General features: G+C 44.1%; 1 protein-coding gene across 1 annotated transcript in view; it reads left to right on the top strand.

Moving 5' to 3' along the window:
• Positions 1 to 21404, top strand: part of TNFRSF21 (TNF receptor superfamily member 21) — a 65193-nt gene that overhangs the window by 24827 nt on the left and 18962 nt on the right. The window contains exon 4 of the mRNA XM_037893946.2: positions 12898 to 13163. Within this exon, the coding sequence (XP_037749874.1) occupies positions 12898 to 13163 (266 nt within the window). The remainder of the gene's footprint in view (positions 1 to 12897; positions 13164 to 21404) is intronic.

Below are 21404 nucleotides of genomic sequence, written 5' to 3'. Positions count from 1 at the left end.
TTTCCCAAACTTTTTACTAAGGTGACGCTCCAACTGTATTTTGTGTATGGTGTGGGGTGTTGGTTTTTTGTGGTGTGTGGTGTTTTTTTTTTTTTTTTTTTTTTTTTTTGCAACCCACAATTATATGTATGCTCAGTCCACCCCGGCATCGCAACCCTAATCCTGGCCCAGTGCGGAGGGGAGGCCAGTGGAGGGAGGGGATTGGAAAGTTCATCACTGTACTGGCTTGACAGTGCTTTGGCGTACAATCTGTTGCCCATGTAAGCAGGCTGGAAAGGGATCAGATCTGAGTAAGTGCCATTTCTCCATAGTTGCCTAGTCAATCACACCTGTACTTTAAACTTTCCCTTCTGTATCACTCTTCAAAGTGTTGACAAATATAACTACTATTGCCAGTGCATGTCAACGTGCCTAATTAAAAGTGCACTTTGCACGGGGATTCTTATACCATTGTAGATTTGTCATTGGCTTTTAAAAGTCAAATATTCTGAACTAGGTAAAATCAGGGCATATTATGCCTTTTTTGCCATCAAAATAAAATTGCTTTTTCTGTCTCTTCAAAATACACTCTTCTTCCTGAGTCTAAAAGTATTCTGTGAAGAGGGAAATGATTCCTATCCCTTAGACTTGGACCCGGGCTTAACAGAGAGGCAGCAAGTGCATAAACTCATTCCAGCAATGGATTTTGCTGTATACATCCCCACAGGCTTATGTGGTGCCTTATCAGGATGACAAAGGTACAGGCCCTGCCTGGAGGAGATTAGTCCAGATACAAATTTAAAATTCAGGTAACAGTATATTAAGAGGACTAAATAGGTTGCCATTGGAAACAGTACTATGAATAGTTAGCATCTTAGCTGTAAACATTAGTCATTCATACTAATGCTTTGGCTTCAAGTGACACTTGTCATTGAGCTTACCCGTCAGGTTGGTCATCTGAATTAATAGAATTACAAGGCTCAATTCTGGCTGTTGACTCAGTCATACTGACTTCTTTGGCTACTCATGTGAATAAGTGGGATTTGGCACATACTTATAGCCGTAATCTTTTCTTGCAGTTACAGTTAGGCTTTTTGTTTGTTTGTTGGTGGGGTGCTATTAAAGGGACCCAATGAATCACAAACTGTATCGGGGAGTATCTGGATTTTTTCAAGTGACCTGATGGTCTCGTGTACAAGAGCAAGGTTATTCTCTTCAGAGAGCTGCTGACAAACAGTCTGGAGCACCTCACTAAAAGGCATAGACACACATGGCAAAATATAGCACTTGAAGTTATGTCTGTGAAGGAACAGCCCTTTGTGGATACATGTAAATCTCAATGTCTCTCTGGCAGGCAATGTCTGAGAACAGGGATTAATGTCCGTCTACCTGCCAAAATAGACGAGAGAAATGGAGAGCTGCTTTGAAAGTACTTGCTACTCTGGCAACTGCAACTTAATGATCTGCAGATGTCTCTCTGGTCTGCTAAGCTTGGTCTGCCTTTCTTTAAACTAGATGAGTAATGAAATCATAGCTCTATGAAATCCCAGGTTCTCTTCATTCTGGTTCTCCTACTTCTGCTTTAGCTGAAGTGTCCCTTGACTTGTCCTGTAAAATTTTTCATTTCCTGCTTGGACAGTATTGCCTGGCTTGTAGTGATTGAAAGTACTTTCAATCTTGCGCTAGCGATGCAGGAACTGTATTCTTGTTTCCATTTTAAGAAATTGGACTCTGCCTATTTATAGAGGCACCTCCTTCAGCTGTAAATGCTGTGTATCAAGAGAACGTTCCTCAGTCTTCAGCTGACACTAGGGATGTGTCTGTACAGCCGTTGAGAGCGTCTTCCCCCAGCCGGGGTGGTAGACAGACACACTAGCTTGGTGTGAGCTAGCGTGCTAAAGATAGCAGTGTGTATGTCGCTGCACAGGCTAGCTGCCCAAGTACATGTCTGCCAAACCCTTCCACCTGTCATTTCTCCCCCATGTCCATACTTGGCTGGCTAACCTATACTGTAACATCCACACTGCTATTTCTAGCATGGTAGTTTAGGCATGTGTCTACCTGGGCTGGGAGGCACACTCCCATCAGCAGGGTAGACATACCATAGGTGTCTGGCATCTCAGCAGTTATATGGCAAGCAATACAGCCTCCTGTCTCCTGGATAAACTTACACCTCTTGCTAGCAGTTGTCCCTTACTCTGTTGCCTGGACTCATTTCCTTAATTAACCCTACACTATAGTCTAAACCCAGAGCCCTCAGATCTTACCAGATGTGTGCCAGATACAGTGGTCAATTGCTCTGCTTTTATTATGCTTTCGTCCCCAGGGCTGTTAAAATTGCAGTCTCTTCAGGGCAGGGAAGAAGTCAGTTCAGTGCCATAGGGGGGGGGTGTTTTTGTGTGAATACTCTTTTACACATTTTACCAGTAAGCATCCTACATCAACAGGGTTGACTTTGAAAAGGTGAGTTTGAAATAGTGGACTACATTTAATGTTGAAACGAGGAAAGCAAAGGGTCCTCTTTCCCTAAAAGTCTCGCATCTTCTACCCTGTGGCCCAAGTTACATTAAGGTTTCTAGCAGCCTGCTAGCTTGCTGAAGGAGGAATAGTGAGATAGAACTTGCAAACACAGAAACAGGCAAGTATCAGTGCAGCTGCACTGTTGACCTTAAAACTCTTCTGTTGTCTCTGTCGCATTAGGGCATGCATTTTTGCATTATTTGCTAACTTTCCATACAGACTCTACGCTAAATCCACCTTTACATGAATGGTTGAATAGTATTATAACCATAGATGGAATTGCCCTTTGAAAGTATAGCTGTAGTTTACAAAATGGCAGTCTCCTTTCCTTCCTTAGTGGACTAAATAGTTGGATATGTAACCTCCTTCCAAACTGGTTCCTTAATGGTGGTGTTTATGTATATTTTAGGGCAATCCCGAATTCAGGAACACAGTATCTAGTTAAATTGGATGTGGATGGGCTGTATTTAAAGGTGAGGAGGGATCTTTTCTTAAATGTAAATTTACTGAATACCACGTCCATACTCTTAAGCTTTCATTTGCCATGTTCATTGCTTGAATTGCATAGCCTCTAAATGCTGAAGGGAACATACAGGAGTTGCTTCTCTTAGATTTCCTCTGGGATTCAGACTTGGAAAGTGCAAACAGAAGAAAAAAGTTGGCAGTTTTCTTTGGAGTAAGATTAAACATAATCAGGAAGACATGGAATCCTTGTTCTCAAGCACTGTTATATTGGCATGTCTCAGAACTGGTTCTTAGTTACTTAGCAGGTCCTGCTGTGCAACCCATCTGTCTGTACAGCAGTACGTGCAGATCCCTTTGCCACTGAGCACTGGAAGATTCTTCTAACCATCTGGTTTCAGAAGGAACACTTCAAAAGAAACAGCCCCAAGTTTTGGCTGACAATGGGATGACTTAACATGGTCAGCATCCATGTATTGCGTGCTTAGTGTGAGCTCACATCTTTATTTAAAAAAACTCAGTCCCACCCGTTGGAGGCATCCTCTAAAGTGTTAGCCATGCCAGCCGGTAGCCACAAACTCAGCTAGCTCCTTGAGAGAGAATGTGCCTTACTTTGATTTGCTACATCACGGTAAGATAATAGCCGTGGGCTAGAGAGGGAGATGTTATGCCTGGGGTCTGGCAGATCTGAGAGAAACCTTGCCTCCCACACAAATTGAAACCGGGCAGGAGGTGACAGGCAGGTGGAGAGAGGAGTTTAATTTCTCTTGTAGAGGTGGGATTGTTCCCGGGGGGGGGGGGGAGGGGGTGTTTGTCCATTTGATAGCTACTGCTGAGTTAGCCCAAGCTTTTTCCCCTTCATCCCGACAACTGGTCTTACGGTGACTAGTTGGTGTGACAGGGGGAGTTTAATGCCAGGCCTGGCAGTGTCCCTCTGTGTTCCCCATGTGTAGGTTCATACCACATTTGCTATTGGCACGTTTGAGCTCCTGAGTTATCAGTCCATACCCCAGAATTACTTTGAAGATTAATTCTGTGTAAGTGGTAAAAATTCCATAAGGTGCTCGTACTGTCTGGGTGGATATGCACTTTCTTCTGCACCAAAGAAAACCAGCTGGATGACTAGATAAGTCACTCCTATATACTAACTGATGTGGACTACACAGGGTTCTTTTCAAGAAAGGTGTAGAGCAAGCATAATTCTTAATGGTAGCCTTGTTAGTCTGTATTTGCAAAAAGAACGAGGAGTACTTGTGGCCCCTTAGAGACTAACAAATTTATTTGGGCATAAGCTTTCTTGGGCTAAAACCCATTTCATCAGATGCATGCCCAGATAAATTGGTTAGTCTCTAAAGTTCCACAAGTACTCCTTTTTCTTTTTGCATAATTCTTAAGTATTCACTGACAGTGGTGGATAATGTGGTGGTGGTGGTGGTGGGGAGGGTCAGGGATGGTGAACAGTGGCTGCTGTATAATGAAATGCAATTAAAGCCCCACTGATTCTTGCACTCTCGTGTGTCCTGGGGTACAATGAATGCTAACCCCACAATGATTGACCGTACACCTTCCTTGACTGGTCATAAGGCGAGTTATTACTTCCCATCTTGCACATGGGAATTGTTCAGTATCTTAAATGAGTCCTTTTCACATCCTGCAAGGCTTTTTTGGTTGAGAAGAGACATTCCTTCAGTGGCTTGGTGAATTAATATTGTTCTCAGTCAGCACATCTTTAATCTATGAGAGGGTTTAATAGCAAAACTTTCTTCCACAGTAAAATCTGCTGTCGGCACACAGCCATCGGCACTATCTGGCTCCAAAATCCTTTCACCTGTACTCCCACCCCAGCATTTCGACTAAGGATTTTGTTTACCTGTAACTCCCCCCCCTGGTTTGTCCTTTGAGAACTGAAACTTCGGGTTAGGGAGGGGAGTGGAGAGATGTTAGCTCAAAAGCCAAATGAGTTCAAATGTGAAAATTCCACCTCAGTGGTTTGTTTTGTTTTCTATTCTTGGAGCGTAAAAATGTTTGGGATTTTCAGTTCTCCTGTTAAAACACACATGCTGTCTGTGATGCCCTGGGAAGTGGCTTGGATTTGACACATTCTGGCTTGGTGTGAATGTAAGTTCTTGATGTGCTGTCAAAGTTAAACACTGTGTTTTAAATAAGCGCTCAGGCTTGCGACTGTGTTTCATGCGAGTCCATGGGATATTTGGGGGTGGTAGGGAGGAAAGGTGTAGGTGAAGTAATAGAGTGCCTATTGGGGAAAACCAGGTGCTGTAACCTGGCAGCCCAGTCAAAAGTGGGCTGAATAATGGACTTTATTCTCAGGGAAGGGCAGATGTAGGCCTGTCTGTTGAAAGAAGTGCCCATGGAGAGACTTGGGTCACAGGTACAGCTCAGCCCTGAACAGTGTGAAAAGAACATTACAGTACAAACACCAAAATCCTGTCTCCGCAGAAATGGAAAAACAAAGCTCTGCTTTGCGTAGATTGTTTGCTGACTTCATGTAACTCTTGTAAGGCGTTCTTACAATACCGAGTGCAATGCTTAGCTATGTAGAAGTAAACATTTCATACTTCCTACAATGGACATGAATGGGTGCGTGTATGTAAAGACAATAGACAAATGATCTCATATTACTGCAGCTCTTTCCAAAATGAAAGTGCCTGAGCCCTGGTCTACGCTACAGACTTATGTCTGTATAACTGTGGCTTTGTCTACAGTGTACTTTCGTTGGTAAAACTTTTGTTGTTCAAGGGTTTGGGGGGAAAAAAACACACCCTTGACCGACAAAAGTTTTACCCACAAAAAGCACCACTGTGGACAGTGCTTTGTCAGCAAGGGACGCTCTCTTGCCAACCAGGCTACCTACCGCCTCTCGTTGGGGAAAGATTAATTTTATCAGCAGGAGAGCGCTCTCCTGCCGACAAAGAATGGCTACACTGAGCACCTTTTAGCTGCACGGCTGTGTCACTGAAAGGTGTGCAGCATAGACATAGCCTGTGTCACTCGGGGTGTGTGGAATATCCACACCCTTGAGTGGCCCCGCACCCGGGGCCCCACTCTGTGGAGGGGTCTCTGGGCAGGGGATGCTGGGCATAGAGGTCTTGGGGGGTGGGCGCTGTGGTTCTCAAACTGCAACCCAGGTAACACATTTTGGGCCACATATTTGGCCAACAAATGATAAATAGGTTGAGAACCACTGGTGTACACTAAACACGACAGTGGTATCGCTGCACTGCTGCAGCACTGTAAGCGTAGACAAACCCTGAATGTTTAGCAACACTGATCCTTAGTTCAGTTAAAATGGGGAGAGAAGCTGGCCTTGAGCATGAACAATCAACAAAGGGCACTGTTAACTTCCACCCTGTAAAAACCAGACTTATGGGAGATGGATAAGATTTGTTCAAGAATAGATTGAGTCATTAAAACACGAAGGCATTTTGCAGACTTGCTTGATGACCAATTAAGTATGTTTCAGCAATGGAGTGAGTAACTGCTGCATTGAAACAAAGTAGAAGTTTAAGTTAAGGAGAACACTGAGCACTCCAGATTAAGCTAAGACTTGCAAAGATGTCTGGAGCAGCTGGAAAAACTTCCAGTTCACTATTCAAAGGTAAACAAACAAAGGAAAGACAAGTCAAACCTGTGAGACAGTGCTTACAGGGAAAGCTACCCGAGGGGGAGACCTGCTCTAGACGGAATGTAGAATCACCAAAACTAGGCACTGGATTGCTGGAGAATAACTTGAAGTTGTGCCATGACTCTCACAACTCTCCTTGGATGAGCACTGCAAGAATCTCTTTTCAACTCTGCATCATTCTATAGTGTCTTTTAATTAAATATGTTTGCAATGTTGTTGTCGCTGTGTTGGTCTCAAGATAATAGAGAGAGAAGGTGGGTGAGGTAATATCTTTTATTGGATCAGCTCCAATTCAGTCACAACAATGACATACTAATTTAACTGCTTTGCTTGAAAAGCCCCATTTTGTGGGGTTCAGGTCATCCCAAATCCCAACTCTGAAATACCTTGTGATTATCTGGCATTTTTCATTGCAAAACTCAGCTCCATTTTTGGTGGAAGATCCAGTTGTAAATCCCTTTGACTCCTTAGAAAAATAACCTGTGCGCTTCTCCAGAGGCTGCAAAAGGTCGTGGATCTGAAAATGTTTAGAGATAACACTTCAAGCTTAAAGAAAAGGAGTACTTTTCTGATAGTATGGCTGATGTTATTAGGCCCTGTCTATCCTTGCAACAAAGCCCGTTGCCAACTGTGCCCACATATCTATTCAGGGGACACCATCACAGGGCCTAATAACATCAGCCACACTATCAGAGGCTCGTTCACCTGCACATCCACCAATGTGATATATGCCATCATGTGCCAGCAATGCTCCTCTGCCATGTACATTGGTCAAACTGGACAGTCTCTACGTAAAGACAGGTTTCAGAGTAACAGCCGTGTTAGTCTGTATTCGTAAAAAGAAAAGGAGTACTTGTGGCACCTTAGAGACTAACCAGTTTATTTGAGCATGAGCTTTCGTGAGCTACAGCTCACTTCATCGTAGCTATGCATCCGATGAAGTGAGCTGTAGGTCACGAAAGCTCATGCTCAAATAAACTGGTTAGTCTCTAAGGTGCCACAAGTACTCCTTTTCTCTCTACGTAAAAGAATAAATGGACACAAATCAGATGTCAAGAATTATAACATTCATAAACGAGTCGGAGAACACTTCAGTCTGTCTGGTCACGCAATTACAGACATGAAAGTTGCAATTCTTCAACAAAAAAACTTCAAATCCAGACTCCAGCGAGAAACTGTTGAATTGGAATTCATTTGCAAATTGGATACAATTAACTTAGGCTTGAATAGAGGCTGGGAGTGGCTAAGTCATTATGCAAGGTAACCTATTTCCCCTTGTTTTTTCCTAACCGCCACCGCGCGCCCCCCCCCCCCCCCCCCCCCCCCGACATTCTTGTTAAACCCTGGATTTGTGCTGGAAATGGCCCACCTTGATTATCATACACATTGTAAGGAGAGTGGTCACTTTAGATAAGCTATTGCCAGCAGGAGAGTGGGGTGGGGGGAGGTATTTTTTCATGCTTTGTGAGTATAAAAGATCTTCTACACTTTCCACAGCATGCATCCAATGAAGTGAGCTGTAGCTCACGAAAGCTTATGCTCAAATAAATGGGTTAGTCTCTAAGGTGCCACAAGTACTCCTTTTCTTTTTGCGAATACAGACTAACACGGCTGTTACTCTGAAACTTCAAGCTTAGTTTCCAGGTCTGAACCCGAGACTAGTGGGATATTTTGCATGGCCTTGGGTTTCACAATAAGGGTCAAGCAGCTTTAGTTCCAATCTCTTCCTATGAGTGTGAAACTAAACTAATAGGGCCTATAAAAGATGGACTGATTGGGGTGACATGCCCTGGTATCTGCCACAGAATAAAAAGCCAGTACTAGCAGCAGGGCTCAGTTGCCTCTTCCTTTCTCCTCATTGTGAAGAAGATAGCAGCAAGGGAGAAGGTCAGAGGCATTGGGTCTGGCTTGGGAGAAGGAGTGGGATGGAAGTGACGAAATCCTAAATAAACTATTGGCAAACACAAAGCTGGTTTAGCCTTAGGTAAGAGTTAAAACCTGTGGCCAGCCTAATTGCTTCAGTGCTAAATAGTGTGGGTCAAAGTTCTAAAAACCTTGAAAGTGCTTAGCACCCTCCACCCTGTTGCATTCAGTGGGTGCTGCAGGTGCCTGGCATCTAGGTAGAGTACTAAATCTAATGTTACCCCAGTTTGAAAACTGGGACAGTGATTGTAAGGTAGTGAAAGGACCTGATGAATGGTGGTCCTGATGGTCCTACCTAGATGGACATGCTAGTGTAGCAACTAATTCTTAGGCAAACGGTGCATGCAGGGTTAGAAACTAGAATTCTACTTTCAATAACACTGTATGAAACTCTTTACTATCTAAAACCTGAGCGAACGTTTGAATGAGTTCTAATAATATCACTGTTTACTGCATGTTCTTATTAAAACAGGAAGCTATAACCCTCTATTCTTAGTGCTAACTTTGTACGTTTTTCTGGATATATGAAGATGGTACGATTAGGCTTACTATGAGCATTAACAACCTTTTTTTTAAATAACAAGTGAATTAAGTTGCACTAAATGGTTCAAATAATATTTCTCAACTTGGCAGCATGCACCAGTAACTTATGTAATAGTTTTAATATTATTTTTCAGAACAGTGGGCATAATGGTCTTCTGGCTGACTGAAGCCAAATTCGTACTTTCTGTCTGTCTTTTCCGTGTTTGTTCACACAATATAGTGCATGTGGGGGATCTAAGATTTCAAAACTTACTTTTAATCACAATGTCTAAGCCTTTGGGTATAGCATAAGGCTGATATTCCACAACTCACTCTTCAGTGGAACAATTGTTCCTAAAGGCTTTATACATCATTAAACCCTGCACAGGGTGTTTTATCCTAATCTGAGAGGTTAATGACCTCTCCAGAGGATATAAACATGCATAGCTTATAGAACTACTAATGTAGCACTAGCAAATTGTGTGATTAAGCTTACTAAACTTGTGAACATCAGTATGAATATACAAAATGTTCTGTGTAACAAAGTCTTGTTCAAGAACACAATAGCTAGATAGCATATCTTTGTGTAAACTGGCACCAGCTGAGATCTGCCCCACATCTCCTCGTGTGAGAAAATGAGGTTTGAAGTTGATATATCTGGATAGGCACAGGTAGCCCAGAAGAGAGTACTGCGTTAACATGTGAACCCCTATAGCTAATGCTCCAGGACAATAAAATGTCAATTATGTTTCATTACTTGTGTGGATGACTCTTTTACAGCAGCAGGCTGTTAGCAAAGCTTCCACCAAGTTTAATATTGGTTGCAGTTGGGGCACTTATTCCTCATTCTGTGGAACTCGGAGTACTTGTCTACAGCTGATACAGCTAGAACAGTCTGAGTCTTAATTCTTATGGACTCATTACCGTAGTATCTGAGCACCTTATCTTCTAGTTAGTTTCCTCTCTCATCACCTCGTGTGGTGTAGGCAAAAGCTGCTATTCCCACTTTGCAGATGGGAACTGGGCCTCGGTTCCCAAGTGACTTGTCCAGGATCATCCAGGAAGTCCGTGTCAGAGCAGGAACTTGAACCCAGCTCTCCTGAGTCCTAGCTGATCCTTTCCTGTCGGTAGCGGTGGAACACCTCTCAGGCTAATGGTGTCTTTTCATAACAATGGCTCTTACATTTGTTTTTAGCAGGGTTGAAAATATTGTGCCCCAAAAGTTTTGAAAAGATTTTAGCTGAATGTTGTGTGGGCTTTTCCTTATTTATGAATAAGGCTACGTTTGTCACAGTGATCATGGAAGTCACGGAATCTGGGACTTCCAGAGACCTCCATGACATTCTCTGCTTCAGCCCCAGGGACTGCAGGACTCCTGAGCTGGCAGCCAGCAGGCCGTGACAGAGGGCCCCCAGCAAGATTCCAGGACAGGTTAGAGACTCCTGAGGGGGCCCTTCTCAAGGTTCCAGCGACAGGCGACAGCCTCGCACAGGGGGAGGGGGACACCTCGGGCGAGTGGCTGGGGTCCCGTTTTCTCTTTGGGAAATATGGTCACCCTGCAGCTCTCGGCCGCCGTAGGCAGAGGGGGAACCCCACAGCTCCCAGCCACCACTGTGGCAGGGGAAGCCGTGGAGCTGCAGCAGCAAAAGTCACAGACCGGTCACAGCTTCTGTGAATTTTTATTTTTTGCCCGTGACTGGTCCGTGACTTTTACTCAAAATAACCATGACAAAATCTTAGCCCTATTTATGAGAACAGTAGATTAAAGTAGGATTAAAACATGTCTAAGTGACTTTCGCCATATCCTGGAGCTTTGGGATCTTGAGTGGCATGGCTAAAGTACAAGAATTCACAATACTTGGCACCAATTGTTCTCACTGATGGTTGCTTTCAGTGACCTCTAAGAGCTTTTCCTCTGCTTAAACCTCCAAAGCAGACTGTATTTTTTCCCTCTGAACCTGATATCTCTCTGTTTTTTTTGTTTTGTTTTTAACCGAAAGCATTAAGGAAGACTTATCTCCAGCTATAGATGGGTTGGATGCCCCTGGAGTTCGCTGTGTAAAGTTATTCCATGGAGATGTGTTACCTGGGCAGGACGGGAAAGATAAAGCCAACTAATGGTTAAGGTTTTGTTTTCATGTTGTAAATATGTTAGTGATCATATATTTATTAATTCCAAATTAGGAGGTACCAGATCTTCCACTTAACTGGAAAAGTTAGTTATATTGGAGTTGTTAACTTGATTGATCTGGCTTCTCAATTCCTGTAACTGCCACATACAGTCTGGCAACTGAAATTGCATAGCACCACCATTTTAAAAAAAACAAATAGTGACTTGAGTGTTGCTAACATAATTGGACTACATAATTTGTGGCTTGAATTTTCAGTCCTGAGTGTAGAAACGCAGTGACTAGGGTTTTTGCTTAGTCTAAAAATTGCATTACCAAGGCTGTTAAATCTGATCCTACTGGGAAAGATCTCCCAGACATTCTCGGCATTTCTCTGCAAGCTATTGCTGTAGTTGCCACAAAGACAGTTATGTGACTGCAGATGTGTGGGGAAGTGGTCTGTGTGATCATGAAATGAAAGGGCAGCAGTTGATGAGGAAACCTAAGATGTGGCCCACTCTGTGAAGACTTGAGAACTGCTTGTATGAAAACCAGTTGTGTGGATCCCTTGTGTGGCTGCTTGAGGTGGATTTTGCTAAGTTTACTTGCCTTACAAAAAAAAAAAAAAAAACCAAAAAACTCAGCTTTCCTTGCTCCAAAACAACGTCTTGTAGTTTTGTATCTGAAGGTTTGTGCTTGCTGATTCCTTCTCCCCACATGGATGAACTTGGCTTTTAATTATATCCTTTCTGAAGTTTCACAGTGACAGGATATTGTGTTGGTAGTTTTGTAACAGTCTCTTGTGCTCAGTGGTTTGAGAGACATGGTGGGTGGAGGAGGGGAGGGGAGAGAGAGACTCTCTTTAATAGAAAACTTGGATCACTTTGTGTAAAGTTTTTCATGTAACAACAGAGTTGTGCTTTTTGCCTCCTAAACCTCAAGTATTTCACAGGTCTTTAAAGTGTCTCCACAGTGGAGCAGAAGTTTACATATGGTTGTAGCTAGCACAGTCTCTCGCTGTTATGGGGCGTTAATATTTGGGAAAGTGACTGTTACTTATGAATAAAAGTTCAGGTGACACATCTTTTTCCCATAACACACCCAAGTCAGTGGTTCCATAATGTGTCACAGCTTCAGTGCTTTTGTGCAGGGCTGTAGAAAACTTCAGTCACTCTTCTTTACTAAGGATCTCTTCACACCAGAGCAACCCATAGGCAGTAGCAATGCTGAATGCAACACGTAACTGGATTTCATCCCTACTGGATGAATTAATTAAGATTGCAGCACAGAGGGCTGGATAACAAGTGCCCCTCTCACCAGAATCCATTCTGAAATGTGTAACATCTCCTGCCCCAAATCAAACCAGCAAGTGAAGGGCTAGTTGGCCAGGTATCCTAATATAATGCAACCACCAATGAGGAAGCTTGTTAATATCAGCAACTGCTCAAACACAGTAGCTAATTTTAGATGTCTGCATCCGAGTATTTGTGGTTTTACACTTACATAACAAATGTTAAAGGTGCATTGTTAAAGCAAAACCCTGGGAAGTAGCATGCCACCCAGTATTATAAGCATCCTTTATTGCTAATACAAGACCTAAAGAGGTGTTAAATGTAGTTCTTAGATGGACGAGACCCACCCTTCTGCTAGTACAAAACATAAATAGTTGGATATTTAGCCGACAAGAGGTTGCAAGGCTAGAAACTGCTGTGCTTCATCTCCACCTCTTCTGTCTGCCAGGCATTGACATCCTGAAGCTCGTAGCAGCCCAGGTTGGAAGCCAGTGGAAAGATATCTACCAATTCCTGAGCAATGCAACTGACCGTGAGATGGCGGCTTTCTCCAATGGGTACTCTGCAGACCATGAAAGGGCCTATGCTGCCTTACAGCACTGGACCATCCGAGGCCCGGAAGCCAGTCTTGCTCAGCTCATCAGCGCTCTTCGTCAGCACAGACGTAATGATGTTGTGGAGAAGATCAGAGGCCTGATGGAAGACACAACCCAGGTAAAGTGTATGTTGGTTGCAGAGGCAGCTTGTTTTATTTTGTTCCATTACACCCTTCGTCACAGAAATATGCACTAGTCCACAGGTGGGCAAACTATGGCCCCCGGGCCACATTCGGCCCACGGGACCCTCCTGCTCAGCCCCTGAGTTCCTGTCCCGGGAGGCTCGCCCCCGGCCGCTCCCCTGCAGCCTCAGCTCACTGCACCACCGGCACAATGCTCTGGGCAGCAGGACTGCAAGCTCCTGGGGCAGCACAGCTGCAGAGCCCGGCCTGACCCGGTGCTCTGTGCTGCACAGTGGCGTGGCTGGCTCCAGCCGGGTGGCGCAGCTGTATCGCCGCCAGCCACCAGCGCTCCAGGCAGCGCGGTAACGGGGTAGGGGTGTGGATAGGGGTTGGGGAACGGGGTTGAATGGGGGCAGGGGTCCCGGGAGGGTTAGTCAGGAAGAAGGGGGGTTGGATGGGGCGGCGGGGGGCAGTCAGGGGCAGCGGTACCGGGGATAGTCAGGGAGAAGGGGTGGTTGGGTGGGCAGGGGTCTGCGAGAGCGAGTCAGGAATGAGAGGAGGGGTTGGATGGGGCAGCGGGGAGCAGTCAGGGAACAGAGAGTAGGGGGGGTGGATGGGGCAGGGGTCCTGGTGGGGGGCGGCCATCAGGGAACAGGGGGTTGGATGGGGCAGGAATCCCGGGGGTGGTGGGGGGGAATAAAGGGTGGGGGCTGGGCCATGCCTGGCTGTTTGGGGAGGCACAGCCTCCCCTAACGGGCCCTCCATACAATTTCCGAAACCCGATGCGGCCCTCAGGCCAAAAAGTTTGCCCGCCCCTGCACTAGTCTATCCTTCCAAGGCCAGATCTATACGACAGACCTATGTCAGTATAAGTACATCGCTCAGGGATGTGACAAATACACGACCCTGTGCAATGCAGTTATACAGACCTAACCCCCAGTGTAGACTGGAGAGCTTTTCCCACCGACATAGCTACTGCCTCTTAGGGAGGTGGATTTAACTATACCAATGGGAGAAGCTCTCCATCTGAAGAAGTGGTTTTTTACCCATGAAAGCTTATGCCCAAATAAATCTGTTAGTCTTTATGGTGTCACCAGACTCCTTGTTGTTTTTGTGGATGCAGAATAACATGGCTACCCCCTGATACTTTACATCAGCGTACTAGTGGCTTCACTATAGCACTGTACATGAAAACAAGTCCCAAAGAAATGAATGACACCAAGCTTACAGGTTATTTCAGAGCATCTTGTGGGCTCTAGAACTTGTATACAGTGCAGCCTCAGGGTTCTGATCAGCTGCCATGGACGTCTTGCTCATAACTTCAGTGTGAACTTGTTTAGGCTCCAGGTTAACTGAAGGTTGATATCCCCTAGGGCAGCTTCTGTCAGAGCAGCCTTTCTGTGGGGGGCCCTAAACTACACAGGGGCTTATGTTCAGGTTTCTGCCCTGCACAGTTGAGCTTTGCTGGAGTAGAATTTTCATGCAGCTTTGCTCATGAGGAACGGTACATGTCTTTATGAACTCATACCTGAACCCTTGTTAGGGGGGCGCTTGGGGGTGAGGGGAAGGTCACCTTAAACTTTCACAGTCAGCATTTCTCTTTCCTGTGGTGCTGCCTGCTATTACTATTTTGTATGTCATTCAGATTGCCTCATGGTTAAATAGCTCTTGAAACTATTCCAGGATTTTGCATATGGAGGTACCAGATCTCACATTTCACATTAAAGGTAAACTGCAAACAGCATGCATACCTTTAGGGTATGCATTAAGAGCTACAGTGGCTGGAGCAGCCTCAAAACTGGGTGCTCCCTGATGTTTGAGTGCTTGATCTTGAAACCATGTATCGTATTAGTGGGTCTTTTACACTTTGTAGTAATGACTTTGTGCTTGGACTTTAAATTAATTTTCAAGAGAGATACTTGGGTGTATAGAGCTTCCTAGCTGTGACCCTATGAGAGTCATTTGTGCATGGAGTACAGCTTTGTGTTCCATGTTTAAATAATGGATAGCTTTGTCTTGCCCTGTCCAGTGCAACAGCTTCTGTTCTAATTTAATCCTAATAGGCCAAAGTATATAACTGTCTGGTCTGCATGCTGTTCTCCAAGACATCTTGCATCCAAGATTTAAAACCCTAGATGAAAAGCATAAGACATAATTATATGTAAAATCAACACCTGACATACTTAGATGTATATTTTTTTTCTCTGTGGTATGCATGCAAGAAATTCCTGTTGCATGTGTAGCATATCAAACTGACTTTCCTAGTCTCCTTGAGTATGTAGTAAACGCTGTTTTTTATCTGGTTGCATTTTGACATTGAATATCCCTGATAAATCCTGGATTAGGACATCAGATAAAATGAAATTTGGTTTGGATTTGTCATCAGTATCCGATTAGAAAAATTAAGATTGCCCAAGAACAGAGGTAATCAGTGTTGGAGGACTTGTTGAGGCATCACAGTCAGTAATTTAATTAAAACCATTGGGTACTGTACATCATTTTTCTCCTGCCCTAAATTCTTATCTTCACTGTTCGAAAGAATTCTCAGGGATTATGTTTTTATAGCCTGGCAAGGCATTACGTTGAGAGGTAAATGTCTTGAATAACTACTTGATACTTGCTTACACAAAAGATATGTCCATATCAGGTTTGACCATCTCATTTCCTATAAGAGGACTTCTAAAAACAAGCAGGGAATAGATGCATTAATGTCTCTGAGAACAAGCAAAAACAAACCTTCTACACTACAGGTTTAGATCAGTGGTAATCCCTACTGCCTATAGTTACAACCATATGTGTAAGGTTTTTCTGTGTGAGAGACCCTCCTCTCTGTTGGGTTTAGTGAGCAACAATGGCCCAGTTCAGCAAGGCACTTAAGCATGTGTTTAATTCTAAAAACTAGACCCTGGTGGGGAAATGGATTTCTGCAAAATCCACTGCAATGCAGAGAGCACGTGCTTGCACTGTATAGGGCTGTCTCACTTTGAGGTCAAGAAATTGAGACATTTATTGCTTAGGAGCACTGCAAAATCTTTCATAGGAAGGATATTTTAAAAAGCCGCCTAAAAGCTTTGTCTCAACTAGGTTTTTAAGGTGTTTGGAATGTGGCAACTAAAATGTTCTAACCCACCTTTTAAAATCCTAGGCGAGAGAAAACCTCCAAGGTTCCTTTCTAAAGGTGAAATAGGCTTGTGCTTTCTGCTGCTGCTTTATAACATGGAAAGAAAACAAGAACATTTTTTCAAGTGTTTACAGTAGAAATACAGATCTTGTCTACCAGAGGAAGACTCCAACCAGAAAACTAGTAAAATTATAATGTCACAAGAGAGCCAAGCAATTAAGGGGGAGAAATTTTTAGTTCGCAAGAAGCAACTTTAGATGGACCTTTGGGTGAACTCTAGTGCCTGCTAATGCCCGTTATGGAGAGGATGGCTTCTGTTAAGTGGTCCAAGTGAGCTCTTTCCCTTTTAAAAATGGAAGCTTACAGTATACATTATCTGAGACCTCCAGCAAGACCAGACTGGACATTCCTTATATTGCAAAGCTTTAAAAGAGAATTCTCAACCACACACACACAGAACAACACTAACTTGGGCACCTGTATATGTCTCCTAAAAAAGCAAAAAGGAGTACAAATGCCATTTTAAACATTGCAAGTCATCTTTTAAAAACTAATCCATGAGTTTTCCAGTGAAGGAAACTTAGCAGGTCTGTATCATTGGGGACTCTTCGGTAGCCTTAGGCCAGGTCTACACTTGAAACCTTTGCTGATACGGTAATACTGGTTAAGGATATGACTCTTTTGAGCATGGGGAGGAGGTGGCCAGCCCTCTGTGAAGGAAGAAGTGGTTCGGGACTATTTAGAAAAGCTGGACATGCACAAGTCAATGGGGCCGGATGCATTGCATCCAAGAGTGCTAAAGGAATTGGCGGATGTGATTGCAGAGCCATTGGCCATTATCTTTGAAAACTCATGGCGATCGGGGGAAGTCCCGGACGACTGGAAAAAGGCTAATGTAGTGCCCATCTTTAAAAAAGGGAAGGAGGAGGATCCTGGAAACTACAGGCCAGTCAGCCTCACCTCAGTCCCCGGAAAAATCATGGAGCAGGTCCTCAAGGAATCAATTCTGAAGCACTTAGAGGAGAGGAAAGTGATCAGGAACAGTCAGCATGGATTCACCAAGGGCAAGTCATGCCTGACTAATCTAATTGCCTTCTATGATGAGATAACTGGTTCTGTGGATGAAGGGAAAGCAGTGGACGTGTTATTCCTTGACTTTAGCAAAGCTTTTGACACGGTCTCCCACAGTATTCTTGTCAGCAAGTTAAAGAAGTATGGGCTGGATGGATGCACTACAAGGTGGGTAGAAAGTTGGCTAGATTTTCGGGCTCAACGGGTAGTGATCAATGGCTCCATGTCTAGTTGGCAGCCGATATCTAGCGGAGTGCCCCAAGCGTCGGTCCTGGGGCCGGTTTTGTTCAATATCTTCATAAATGATCTGGAGGATGGTGTGGATTGCACCCTCAGCAAGTTTGCGGATGACACTAAACTGGGAGGAGAGGTAGATACGCTGGAGGGTAGGGATAGGATACAGAGGGACCTAGACAAATTGGAGGATTGGGCCAAAAGAAATCTGATGAGGTTGAACAAGGACAAGTGCAGAGTCCTGCACTTAGGATGGAAGAATCCAATGCACCGCTACAGACTAGGGACCGAATGGCTAGGCAGCAGTTCTGCAGAAAAGGACCTAGGGGTGACAGTGGACGAGAAGCTGGATATGAGTCAACAGTGTGCCCTTGTTGCCAAGAAGGCGAATGGCATTTTGGGGTGTATAAGTAGGGGCATTTCCAGCAGCTCGAAGGACGTGATCGTTCCCCTCTATTCGACACTGGTGAGGCCTCATCTGGAGTACTGTGTCCAGTTTTGGGCCCCACACTACAAGAAGGATGTGAAAAATTGGAGAGAGTCCTGCGAAGGGCAACAAAAATGATTCGGGGACTGGAACACATGACTTACGAGGAGAGGCTGAGGGAACTGGGATTGTTTCTTCTACAGAAGAGAAGAATGAGGGGGGATTTGATAGCTGCTTTTAACTACCTGAAAGGTGGATCCAAAGAGGATGGATCTAGACTATTCTCAGTGATAGCAGATGACAGGACAAGGAGTAATGGTCTCAAGTTGCAGTGGGGGAGGTTTAGGTTGGCTATTAGGAAAAACTTTTTCACTAGGAGGGTGGTGAAACACTGGAATGCGTTACCTAGGGAGGTGGTGGAATCCCCTTCCTTAGAAGTTTTTAAGGTCAGGGTTGACAAAGCCCTGTCTGGGATGATTTAGTTGGGGATTGGTCCTTCTTTGAGCAGGGGTTGGACTAGATGACCTCCAGAAGTCCCTTCCAACTCTGATATTCTATGATATCTGTATACTGGTAAAAGCTCTAGCATAGACACCGGTTATACTGACAGAAAAGTGCTTTTCCTGGTATTGTTTATTTTGTTTAAGGAACTGATAGCAAACCCTCCTAGTGTAGACTAGGCCTTAATACCGTCTTTCAAAAAATTGCCAAAGCGACCTCTTTCCTGTAAGAACATGACAGACTAAGGGCTTGTTCTCCGAAACTAACGTTACAGGGAAGGGGCACTGGTTAAACACAAGTGAGAATTGCTGCTCCTGAGCTCTTTGTAACCAGATTGTGTCCATCTCTGGAGTATGGTACTAGTTCAGTGTCTGACTCTGGGCTTTTGCACGGTGGGATGTTTATCCAATTGGATATTGTAGACACTTTTTTTTTTTTCTGACTCATTTTGGGCAAGTGGCTGGAGTTTTTAGAACTTGGGGATTTACTAAAAATAGTAAAGGAGTAAATCTTGCAGAATCCTGGGAAATACTTATTTGCTGATAGGAAATAGGAACTGGTGGGATTTGTGATCTGAATTGTAGGAGCATGGATGTCAGGGTAACATGGATGCAGTGATGGATGGAGCGGAGGCTTCCAAGCAGAGATCACACTGGTAACCTCAAACTAGGGAATTTGATATCTCAAGAGTTGCTCACAATATTTGCCCTGATCTTTCTCTCATACTTATTCAGTGTGATTCGAACACTATTTATTTAGCACATGCAAACCAGTCAAGCCAAACCACAGTGGTCTTACAAGATAATTATTTGTCACTTTCTCTCCGGACATGAAACTCGCCACAAGTCCTCTACCGCAGTGGTTCTCAACCAAGGGTATGAGTACCCCTGGGGGGGACACCTAGAGATCTTCCGGGGATACATCAACTCATCTAGATGTTTGCCAATTTTTCAACCAGCTACCGTATGTAGATAGAAAGACACTATTTGAAAAGGATTTGAAAGGACACAAAAATCCTGTCTGTACTTGTTAGGACGTAGCCATTGTCACATACCTGCTTTGCCAAATAAGTTCTTTAATGTTCCTGAGAATGGAGAGCTCATGGAGAACAAGGGGGGAGAAGACTCACCCAGGGACGCTGACTGTAAGATGGAAACTGGTTTTAGTTAAAAGCCAGGAATGTTTTCTGCAGCTACCTTTGAAAAGAGATTGTGTGAATAGAATGCTGTTCAGTGGAGCACACAGGAGGCATATAAATGGGATGTGGGGCAGGCTAGATAAAGGTGTCTTTTTAAACCAGTGGTTCTCAACCAGGGGTACACATATCCCTGTAAGTACGCAGGGGTCTTCCAGGGGGTACATCAACTCATCTAGATACTTGCCTAGTTTTACAATAGGCTACATAAAAAGCACTTTTATGTCTGATGTTGTAAGCAGGTCGTCGTAAAGTGAGGTGAAACTTGGGGTACACAAGACAAATCGGACTCCTGAAAGGGGTACAGTAGTCTGGAAAGGTTGAGAGCCATTGCTCTACCATAAAGTCACAACAGGGGGCTGTTAGAAGAAGCTGATGAGCAGTCTGTTTAAGATAAACTGAAATAAGTGTCCACAAAGGGGCTGCACCAGCTGAATTTATTTATTTATTTTTTTTAAATGAACCATTAGAGCTCCACTGAGTGAACTCCTGTAGGCAAGCCTAGTGCAGCTTGCTGAAGAGATTAGTGACCTAACTTCACTACTTTTCAGGAAAGCAAACCAATGCCACTGCTAGAAAGTGATCATTAGAGGTTTGAGGGTAGATTGCTAGCCTCCAGATGCCATATGATGTTGGAAACAGAGAACACAGCACTTTTAAAAAAAGAATATCTTTCAGAGTTGCTGCTTGGAGAGTTTAGCTTGAATAATGTTTTGATATATAGGCACCCCTCTATTCACAGCCTACATACTACTGCAATGATATTTTGCACAAAATATACCGTGTGAGGTGTCATAAGAAAGCCCGTAACATTAGAATCATTGTAAAGTGCATGTGTTAGCCTTATATATGAAGTTCCTCTGTAGGATGTTAGTATAACATGATGAAGACAAGACAGCCTAGCCTAGGTAGACGTGGTAAGAAGGTCTCCCCTACACAAAGGAATGTGGGTTTGCCTCGGTTTACATACTAGCAGTGAACAAAGCCATTGAACTAAACCACTGGGTGTTATCATGTTCATGACCTTCAGAGACAGAAAATTAACAGGGCTCCTGCACCCCAGAGAGAGACAGGAGACTAAGTCCCCCGGAAGCCTTCCTGACATGTAAGACAAAGAAATGCATTTGAGGAATATAAGGAACAGAGAAACTCCATCTTTATCCTTCACTTGAGGAGACAAAGAAAACTGTCTATTTCATCTCTGTGTTGCATCCTGACTGGTAGAAGGCTGGAAAGGAGACTAGATGAAAGAAACTGTTACGAACAAAGACTCTATCTTACTAGGGGTTCTCAAACTGGGGTTGGGACCCCTCAGGGGGTCACGAGCTGTAAACCTCCACTCCAAACCCCACTTTGCCTCCAGCATTTATAATGGTATTAAATACATAAAGTGTTTTTAATTTATGGGGGGGGGGGGCACACTCAGAGGCTTGCTATGTGAAAGGGGTCACCAGTACAAAAGTTTGAGAACCATTGTGCTAGAATAAGTTTTAGACTTTGTCATAAGAACATAAGAAAGGCCATACTGGGTCAGACAAAAGGTCCATCTAGCCCAGTATCCTGTCTTTCAACAGTGGCCAATGCCAAGTGCCCCAGAGGGAAGGAACAGAATAGGTAATCATCAAGTGATCCATCCCCTATCACCCAATCCCAACTTTTGGCAAACAGAGGCTAGGTCACCATCCCTG

The sequence above is a fragment of the Chelonia mydas genome, chromosome 3, assembly GCF_015237465.2.
Source record: "Chelonia mydas isolate rCheMyd1 chromosome 3, rCheMyd1.pri.v2, whole genome shotgun sequence".
In the NCBI taxonomy this organism is placed as follows: Eukaryota; Metazoa; Chordata; order Testudines; family Cheloniidae; genus Chelonia; species Chelonia mydas.
Note: the sequence above shows the minus strand (reverse complement) of the source record. Positions and strands in the feature narration are given on the sequence as shown.